The sequence below is a fragment of the Cryptomeria japonica genome, unplaced genomic scaffold (genome assembly GCF_030272615.1).
Source record: "Cryptomeria japonica unplaced genomic scaffold, Sugi_1.0 HiC_scaffold_226, whole genome shotgun sequence".
NCBI lineage: Eukaryota > Viridiplantae > Streptophyta > Pinopsida > Cupressales > Cupressaceae > Cryptomeria > Cryptomeria japonica.
The window spans coordinates 194,415-205,108 of NW_026729048.1; the positions used below are offsets into that span (position 1 = coordinate 194,415).

Here is a 10,694-nt window from a genome sequence, read left to right on the forward strand (position 1 = left end):
CATTGGGATAGATTTTGTCGTCGGAGTGAAAGCCAAACATATTTGTAATCTTATTAATTGTGGTATATTAGGTGGAATCATTGCTTTTAGGTTGAAAGACATTTTAATCCGGTGACAATGCATTTTGTCAAATGCAACTTTCATCTTTTATAAAACATACGTTTATTTCCTGTGCATGATGTGTTTATATTATAACATATTGAAACCAAAAATTTTATCCAATACTTGAAACAAATATATAATACAAGAAGTATTTATTACACATGCATATTATATTTAAGTATTAATCTTACGACCAGAATTTGAATAATAGTATCATATCTTAAATTAATCAAACTACAAACATCAAACATTTACCTGCCTTAAGCCTGTAATTATAATCTCATTCTCCCTTACTATTCATCAACCAACGCAGATAATTACTACCTATTTCGCTCAGGGAATCAACATCAAGGATACTAATGGTAGCTTACGGAAAATAATGCAATTCAAAACAAAAGGTAAAACTTATAATCTTGTCAACAAATCAAAAGGTAAAACGTGTATAATTCTTGTGAAGCGTATAATTCTTGTGAACAACAATCGAATGAAAGACAAATGATATAAGGCAAATACCTGCTTTCTCATACTAATTGTTTATTTTTGTGGTGTTCCATGCTCTAAATCTTGCAGTTCCCATGCATGACTCAGCAACAGAAACTCATACACAGTTCTCGTGATAAATAAATAAAGGTATCGTGTTGCCCTGTTCCATTGCTAGCTTTATCTCATGAGTAAAAGGTGCAGTCTCATCCGAGAGAATATAAATTTAGCGCACAATTCTAAATTGCATATCAAAGAAAGCAGCGAGTCCATATGGCCAAGGCAATGGAAGCGCTTTTGTCAGTGGTCTTGTTGCTGTTTTGTTGTGGAGGGCAGGTGGTTCGTGGAGAATTCGATTACAGAGCAGCCCTGTCGAAGTCTATTCTCTTCCTGGAGGCCCAACGATCTGGTAAACTCCCACAATCTCAGCGAGTAAAGTGGAGAGGAGATTCTGGCCTCACAGATGGGCACTTGCAAAACGTAAGTAGAAGAAGAGATAGATCCTTATTCAATTTGATTAGAGATAAAAGTAGAAGTGGATCATACTATCCTTCTTCATTGACTCCATACAAAATGTTGTGTGCAACTCACCTGCAGGTTGATTTAGTTGGGGGTTACTACGATGCAGGCGATAATGTGAAATATGGGCTTCCCATGGCATTCACTATCACCACACTCGCTTGGGGCACACTGGATTATGGGAAAGAGTTGAAAGCTGCAGGAGAGATTCAGAATGCAAGGGACGCTATTAGATGGGGAACTGACTACTTTCTCAAGGCTGGTGCAACTCCAGATCAATTATGGGTTCAGGTAAAGAAATCTAAGCTAAAATATTCAGCATTCATTCTTCAAGATTATGAAAAACTAAAGAGGTTGATCTTGATGCATAAAATAGGTGGGTGATCCCCAGGCAGACCATAATTGTTGGGAGCGTCCAGAAGATATGGACACTCCTCGATCTCTTTACAAGATCGATAAAGACACCCCTGGATCAGAAATTGCAGCAGAAACGGCCGCAGCCTTGGCTGCCTCCTCCATTGTTTTCAGATTCACAAACCCTCGTTACTCACACCTTCTCCTCCAACGTTCTCAATCGGTATGTTTGGGTGCTCAAGTAAAATAGAAAACCTAACTGTTAACCAACACAGCAAAATCAACAAGTTTCATCCATCCATTTTGAGAAAAATCTTATGCATCCATCTTCTTTCTAACCGCCCATTTATGTTTCCCTTCAGCTCTTCAGTTTTGCCGATCGATTCAAGGGCACCTACGGAGGAGAGTGTCCATTTTATTGCTCTGTTTCAGGCTACAATGTAAGCAGAATTTGGTTTTCATTTAGCATATGCTCTTGTGAGCAGAATTTGGTTTTCTTTTAACATATGCACTTGTAAATATGATCTCAGGACGAGCTTCTCTGGGCTGCATCTTGGCTATACAGAGCTACGAAATCCCCATATTATTCCAACTATATTATCCAGCACGACGATCTAAAGGCATATGTTAATGAATTCAACTGGGACCTCAAATATGCTGGAATTCAAGTGCTTCTAACAGACGTAAGCGTAGACTGATTGGTGCAATTTTTCAAATAAAATGTAATATAAACATACTTCTAGCTTAAAGCTAACTTATGCACTTCACCAACCAGTTATATTTCCAAGGGGAAGCTCAATTCTCAGCCTATAGAAGTCATGCAGAACGCTTTGTGTGTTCACTTCTTCCTGGCAGTCCCATTCGTTCTGTTAAAACCACCCCAGGTGAGCTCTCTATTTCTTCACCAATACCACGAACAATGATTCCTTTTCTAGTCACAGCCATGTAAATCATTTGTTACTCCTCCTTTTCTAATCATAGCCCTCAAAATTCTCTTAGTGATATCTATAATTCAATCCTTTTGTCACAGGAGGTTTGCTGTATGTTAGAGATGGCGCCAACACTCAGTATGTTACCAGTGCTGCTTTTTTGCTGGCAAGATACAGTGATTTACTATCAGCTAAGAAGCAAACATTGTCATGCGGCAACACTCTCTTTAAACCCAGCGACGTTATGGGCTTCGCAAAGCTACAAGTAAGCACACTACATGTATTTGTATTTGTATTTGTATTTTGGAGCATACAATATAACGAATCTCAATCATATCCTTTGCAGATTGATTATTTATTGGGAAGGAATCCTCTCGGCATTTCATATATGGTAGGATACGGTTCCAAATACCCAAGGCAACCACATCACAGAGGAGCATCTGTAGTTTCCATTCATCAACAACCAACGAAGATCAAATGCATTGAAGGTTTCATGAACTGGTTTCACAAAGATTCTTCCAATCCAAACACATTAATTGGGGCAATAGTGGGGGGACCAGATAAATATGACCGTTTTGTAGACCTCAGGACCAAATCTAGCATGCTTGAACCTACAACGTACATAAATTCTCCTCTCGTGGGTGTTCTTGCAAAATTGTATAGAATGACACGCAAAACTAACAGGCAGTTTTGATTTCCTTAGACATCAAAGAATTACGAGAAATCTTCCCATCGATCATTGGAAATGATAAGACTAGAGTAGTTACAATTATGGGAGGCTATATGAGAAAAGGTCCCCATGATTAATTATTATTTCCAAGTTAGTAGCTTTAATGGTGAACAAGGCTCTAAAGTAAAAAATATATAAATCTATTTATGTTAGAAACAAAATCTTTAGGTAAAAATGTATTCTATACTTTTTGAGCTAATTAAAATAAATCAAGTGTATAGCTCAAATCTTGTTTGTTAGAATTAGAATTGAATATTTATAGTTTACTTTTTAATATAATAAAAAGTGATTATATTAGTTTTTTATTATGTTGAGAGGTATTATAGAATTTTAATGGGGATGGTGAAAATCTGTATACATACAAATCTCTCTTTAAATCATATGGATCAACAATTGCAATGGTCACCAATTAATTATAAAAATATCAAATAAAATAATTTTAAACTGATATCTCTACGCATTTTCTAAATAGATGTATTCAGGATATCTATACTAGTTTCCTTTTTAATATATTTACAAGTATTAATATGAAATTTGTATTATGGTGAGAGGTGTTATATAATTATAGTAGGGGCGGTGATAACTTGTGGACATATAAACATTTCCTTAAACTACATTATTATACATCTGTCAAATTTACATGTTGGATTTTACATTGTCTCTCACACTATTTATCACAAATACATAGGTTCTCAATGATGCAATACCTATATAAATTACAACATATTTGCTTCAAATTAATTCATTCCTTGCACTTGTACTTTTAAATACAAGTGATAATAACTCAATGTCACAAAAATCCTCACAACAATAATGTATCTTACACATTTATCTTGGGCCCACATACCTTTGAAAGAAGTGATAAAAACATAATGCATCATTCACATTATAGCAATCAATGAATTTTTAAAGAGACAAGAAACCATTCATGATGATGTGTAACTAGTTATGTAGCTTTTGAATGCCACGTTATTTTCTTTTTCTTTTAAAAAAAATATTTCGTATTTTCATTTTATATTTTCTTGCCCTCCGAATTTCCATTCATGCATTTAGTAATATACTGATTTTGATTTTTTTAAATAATTTTTTATAATTTTATATTTATAGGTAATTTTTTTATGGACAATTTGTAAAAGGAGGGTCCACTCACATATAAAATGGCATACCAAATAGAGATGATGGGTATTTGAAAAATGCAGAGAAAAGAAGAAGAGAAAGGAAGTCCACAAAGATGAAGCTCACTACAGGTAACATGTTAACAAGTCATCCCTCCAAAAAAGTCAAGAAAAAGTAACTTTTCACAGATGTCAAAGGCCTAAAAGACTTCACTTTTTCCCTTTCATTTTCTCTTGGTAAGGAGTGCATCAAGAGATCCATTGAGAGGCCTTTCCAATAGAGCCTTGGGCTTCCATTTTATATTTTTTAACCTCGGATTTCATACTTGGTCAATTATCGATTTTACTAATGTTTTATAAAAATATTACTCTTAGTCTAGGTTATATTGGTGATGTTTGAGAAAATAAATTCATCTTAATGAACCAAGGAATCATTAAGACTAAAAATATCTTGTTGATATCAAACATGGAGGATATCCTCATCTTTAGAAAGATGGAAATCGTCCTGATGAGAAATTTCAATAATTTTAGAGGTTTGATGATTTCCTTGGAAAACCACTAGAGAAAAAAAGTCCACCACACAAGACAAAGCAATTTATTCATAGAAACAAACCCAACAACCATAGTGATAAAGGAAGTTTGCAAAAATTATTAAACAAATCCTTTGATTTCGTCAAAAAAAGTTGAGATTAGAAATGTCATTTTGTAAACCCCTTTTTGGAGTTTAGCAAAACAAAGATTTGAAATATATTTTATATTGCAACCCATAGTTTTGTACCCCATTTAGTTAAATATAAAACAATTCTCTAAAAGGCCCTTATTGTTTATATATTGTAACCGTGAATCATATGAAAAGTTAATTATAACCAAGTATGATAAAGGATCAAAGAAGTTAACCATCGTGCATTTTATTGACTCTATTGAGAAGGGCTTCAATGAGCAAAGAGTTCATCATAATTAAAAGAAGATTTTGACACTGTAACCAAATTGAGATATTGGTGATTCTCACAATACCAAGATCAAACAAGGGACAACATAGAACCATAAGTAAACTTTATTTTTCATATAACGAATGACTATTATCCAAAACATACTTTCAATTAAAAAAATCGTGAAAGAAGACCTAAAATAGGGCACAATCTTCCACACAGGGATGCTTCCCCATAATTTTCAAGACGGTATACCTAGAGTTCAGTTTCCATGAAATATCCTATATAAAATCATCATAGATCTGCATAGAGCTAAAGATCAAGTGTTGGCAATATTGCATTATAAAAGACAATGAAAGATTGTTGGCATTTCATAAGGATATTGAAAAGGTTGTTGATGATTATGGATATAACTGATTAAAGATATTTTACTATCTTGATATTATTATTTTGTCATTGATGTCAAGAAATTGATTTTCTAATTCAATATGATGTTGCCATATCTTGAGAAGTATGATTTGAAGAATTTATAGATGTCGGTAAAAGACACAGAAAGAATATGATGAATAAGGGGATGAATAAGGTATTCAATGGGCAACTAGTACCGAGTTAGACAATGATGAGATCATGATGTTTTAGATTGTTTTAACATCATACATATGTTGTAAATTGTAAAGGTTAATACTATACTATGTTATCAAGCAAAGAACCTAGTCGGTAAACCCTAAGGAACCTAGTTGGTAAACCCTAAGGTTATCGGTATCGGTTAATGAATGCAGAATGTCTACCGAGTGAAGTTTAGTATTCACCGAGTTGTTACCGTGTTGTAGCCGAGCTATAACAGAATGCATTAAATGTTTACATGCAGTATTTAATGAAGGAAGCTGATGAGCTGGAACTAATTAAATGATTGGTATGTCGTGCATGAAGTTTGTTAATGAATCTAAGGCAATGGAAAGTCGGCATGAAGATCTACAACTCAGATTGAACCACAATACCCTATCACAAGTTCCAAGACTAATATGCAAGTTCCAAAGCAGCGTAAAACATTTTCAGATCGAAAGATGCATTGAACCTGGACAAGATTGAAGATCTGATGGCTATGATTGATCATGGGAAATGTGATCAAGGAGATTATGCGGTTACCTAATTATTTATTAATAGGAAACTATTGATAAACAATGTATGCGGACAAGTGTATGCACAGGGTTGCTACATAGTGATTACCGAACACAGAAGCTTGAAGACCTGTTTGAATAACAGAGTATAGAAGCCCAGCAGATGGACAAGATTAGTTCTATGTCTAGATTGTATTGAACAAATAAGAATCTGCTTTAGCATTTTAGATGTGAAGTTGCAAATAGATTTTTATTACTGTTGTTTTTTGAAAGTGACACAAAATCTCTTAACCGAGTGGATTTAACAGTCTTATTTGTAAAACCCTCTAGCAATGTGACATTCAGATTGAGTGTTTGAAATCCTTTAACAAGGTCACTTCTAACAAGGTGAAGATCCTGACAGATCTGAGGGAAATCCCTTAACCGGGTCACATCTAGCAATGTGTTTGTAATCTTTAATAGGATTTGCTTTTAACCGAGCATACTTTAGAAGAGTATATTTCTTAGTGGGTCCAAAATCCCACAGTGGCTTTTCCCTATTTGGGTTTCCGCGTTAAATTTGGTGTTATGAGGTTTATGATGTTTATATGCTTTTGAGTTTGCATGTTTGACAGTTTTGGGTTTTATTACTGAATTATATGTTACCGAGGTTGAATCTGATGTTTTTATGGATGTTTAAGTTTGTATGATTCACCCCACCCCGCCCTCTTATCTTGTTGGTTATTGGATCTGTACTTATATTAAGTATCAGAACTATCAATTGGTATCAGAGCTTTGGACTCCGGAAGAAACATTTAAAGGCACTTGAGTTAAAGATCCAAAGATGTATAAGAGAGATGCACCGAAGCTGAACAAGTCAAGTTTCTCTACATGGCAGAAAAGAATGAAGCTACATCTATTAGGAGTTGGAGAATATGATGTATACTATCTGGATAATGATTTTGTTTCACCGAGCACCTATCCATTGACTATGGAAGAGATAAAGGCAAAGCAAGAACATATTCAAGCAATGATTGAAATAACATTTGTATTGACCGATTCATAGTTTAATGATCTAGAAGGCTGCAATGATGCAAAGGAAATGTGGGATAAGCTCATATCAGTATATGGAGGAGATGAACATGTTCAAAGAGAAAAAGTAGATAGTCTAAGAGGACAACTTGAATCTATGAGGATGAATGAAGGTGAGAACATAACTCGGTACAGTACAAGACTAAAGGAGATAGTCAATCAAATCAAAGGAGCAGGTCGAACTATTAAAGAAAAGGCTATAACAAGTAAGTTGTTAAGAACCCTTCTACCAGCTTATGCAATCCGAGTCTTTGCAATCAATGAATTGAGGTTTGTACCTAATATGCTAGTTCTTTAGATGCTACTATTGGTAAGCTACATGCATTTGAGTTAAGTAACTTTAATAACAGTGGATCTTCGGTAAATAAAGTTGAATCTGCATTTAGTTGTTTTCATCTTGATAAATCTAACGATTACAATGAAAGAAAGTATAAGTACTCTGAAAGAGATCATAGTGGAGCAAGAGAAAGATTTCGAAAAAACATGCAGGAAATTTACAAAAACTGCATGAAGAAATCAGAATGCAAGAAGAGTTTGAAGCACTATTAGCCAAAAGGTTATCGAGAGGCAAAGGTAAGTATAAAGGAAAACTACCTTTGAAATGTTTCGATTGTGATAAGATAGGACATATGGCTTCTAACTATCCTGACAAAGAATCTACTGAAAAGAGAGATTACCGAGATGACAGATAGAAAGATAATCACTACAGAGGACACCGAGACTTCAGAAGAAGAGATAGAAAGACATGCTTAATTGCTGATGAGGAATCCAATGAATATAAATCAGATGAAACTGATACAGAGGAAGTAGTTTGTGTGGCTATCAAAGATGGATCAAATGAAGAAAGGTATGAAGAAAAAGCCCTAATATCTCACATAAACACTAATGATTCTTGGATTATAGATAGTGGATGCTCACATCATATGACAGAAGATAAACACAAGTTTGTTACATTAGAAGATTATGATGGAGGCTATGTTAGATTTGGTAATGATGCACCATGTCCGGTAAGAGGTACAGGATCTATAACACTTCTTGATAATGCAAGATGCAATGATGTTTATTGGGTTGAAGGTTTGAAATACAATTTGTTGAGTGTAGCACAGCTAAACAACACGGGTTACCGAATAGAATTTCAGAAGGGAATTGTCAAAGTTCATGACAAGAATGGAAAGTTAGCTACTACCAGGACACAAACGAAAGGTAACACATTTCACCTTGACTCAACTTATAATAAGTGTTTGTATGCAAAGATTGATGATACCTGGTTATGGCATAAAAGGTTTTGTCATGTAAATTTTGATAATCTGATCAAAATAAGTAAGAAGCACCGAGTAAGAGGTCTACCGAGTCTTGAAAAACCTGAGAATGCTATGTGCGGAGGATGCCAGATGGGTAAGATGACAAGATCATGCTTTACAAGTAAGTCTTACACTTCTAAGGTAATTTTGGATCTTGTGCACACTGATCTTTGTGGTCCTATGAAAGTTCAAAGTTATTATGGTGATAAATATTTCATATTATTTGTGGATGACTATTCAAGGATGATGTCAGTAATGTTTTTAAAAGAAAAATCAGAAGCTTTTCAAATGTTTAAATGGTACAAGGCAAGAGTTGAAAATGAAACAGGAAGACAACTGAAATGTCTTAGATCAGATAGAGGATGAGAGTTCACATCTGATGAGTTCAACTTATTCTGCAATGATCATGGTATTAAAAGACATGTCTCTGCACCGAGAACTCCACAGCAGATTGGAATAGCTGAGAGAAGAAACAGATCTATTGTGGATTGTGCTAGAACACTGATGATTGAAAAGAAGGTGCCACAAACATTTTGGAGAGAAGCAATAAGCACTGCAATTTACACCTTGAACCGAGTTCAATTGAAGAAAGGTACTTTGAAGACACCATATGAAATCTGGTATGATAAGAAACCTAATGTTAGTTATTTTAAAATCTTTGGAAGTAGATTCTATGTTCATAAAGATGATAGAAATGGCAAGTTTGATCAGAAAAGTGAAGAAGGAACATTTCTGGGTTATTCTTCTAGAAGCAAAGCATTTAAATGTCTGATCAAATCATCTAACAAAATAGTAGAAAGTGCAAATGTGAAAATTGATGAATTTGCAGAAAGAAATGATTCCAAGGAACCAGAATACTATGATGAATTTGTCTATGTTCAACCGAGAAGTCCTACCGAGAAGACTGTTGAAGAAAATCAAGAGAATATCCAGTAACAGAGTGATGAAGAAGATCATACAGAGCCTACCGACCCTGTATTAGCCAAGTATGTCAGAAGACATCATGCACGAAGCCAGATTATAGGAGATAAGGATGATCCAGTGATGACAAGGAACAAACTGAGACAGAACACATGTTTGATATCTGAATTTGAACCGAGAATAGTGAAAGAGGCATTTAACAGTGAAGATTGGATAAATGCTATGACAGAAGAGATTGATCAAATCAAGTAGAATGACACATGGACACTAATCCCAAGACCGAAGGACAAAAATGTAATCAATACAAAGTGGATTTTCATAAACAAGCTAAATAAAAAAGGAGAGGTCATTCAAAACAAAGCAAGACTAGATTGCAAAGCTTATGCTCAAGAAGAAGGAATTGATTATGGTGAAACTTTTGCACCTTTTGCTAGACTTGAAGGAGTAAGAACATTGTTGGCCTATGCTGCTTTCAAGAACTTCAAGGTATATCAAATGGATGTCAAATCTACATTTCTGAATGGAATATTAGAAGAAGAAGTTTTTATTGAACAACCTGAAGGATTTGTTGAAGACAATAATAAAGATCAGGTATGTAAATTGAACAAAGCTTTATATGGTTTGAAACAAGCACCTAGAGCATGGTATGAAAGATTGCACTCTTATTTGAGTAAGATTGGTTTTATAAGGACAAGTGAGAACATCAATATATACATGAAGAATGATGAAAATGGAATACTGATCTCAGCAATATTTGCTGATGATATTATTTTTTGTGGAAATGACTCTTTATGCAAGAACTTTGGAGATGAAATGAGCAAAGAATTTGAGATGTCATTAATCAGTGAGATAAAGTATTTTATAGGTTTACAGATACTGCAAATGAAAAATGAGCTTTTCATTACTCAATCCAAGTACATAAAGGAAATCTTGAAGAAATTTGGAATGGAGGATTCAAAACCAGTAAGTACTCCTATGACTACCAACTGTAAATTATCAAAGAATGATGAATCTGCATCTGTTGATGAGACACTTTACCAATCCATGATTGGAAAGCTACAATATGTTGTTCACAGCAGACCAGACATAGCACATGTAGTAGGTATAGTTGCAAGATTCTCTGCA

The 10,694-nt window shown here is 34.5% G+C and overlaps 1 protein-coding gene across 1 annotated transcript; it reads left to right on the plus strand.

The window, feature by feature from the left end:
- The first annotated feature begins 855 nt into the window (after positions 1–855).
- On the plus strand, positions 856–3,078 carry LOC131043428 (endoglucanase 16-like). The gene is made up of 8 exons (XM_057976623.2): positions 856–1,062; positions 1,180–1,392; positions 1,478–1,678; positions 1,818–1,895; positions 1,986–2,138; positions 2,231–2,339; positions 2,486–2,649; positions 2,731–3,078. Exons 1-8 carry the CDS (start codon positions 856–858, stop codon positions 3,076–3,078), a joined length of 1,473 nt encoding a protein of 490 aa, XP_057832606.1.
- Positions 3,079–10,694: the final 7,616 nt, after the last annotated feature.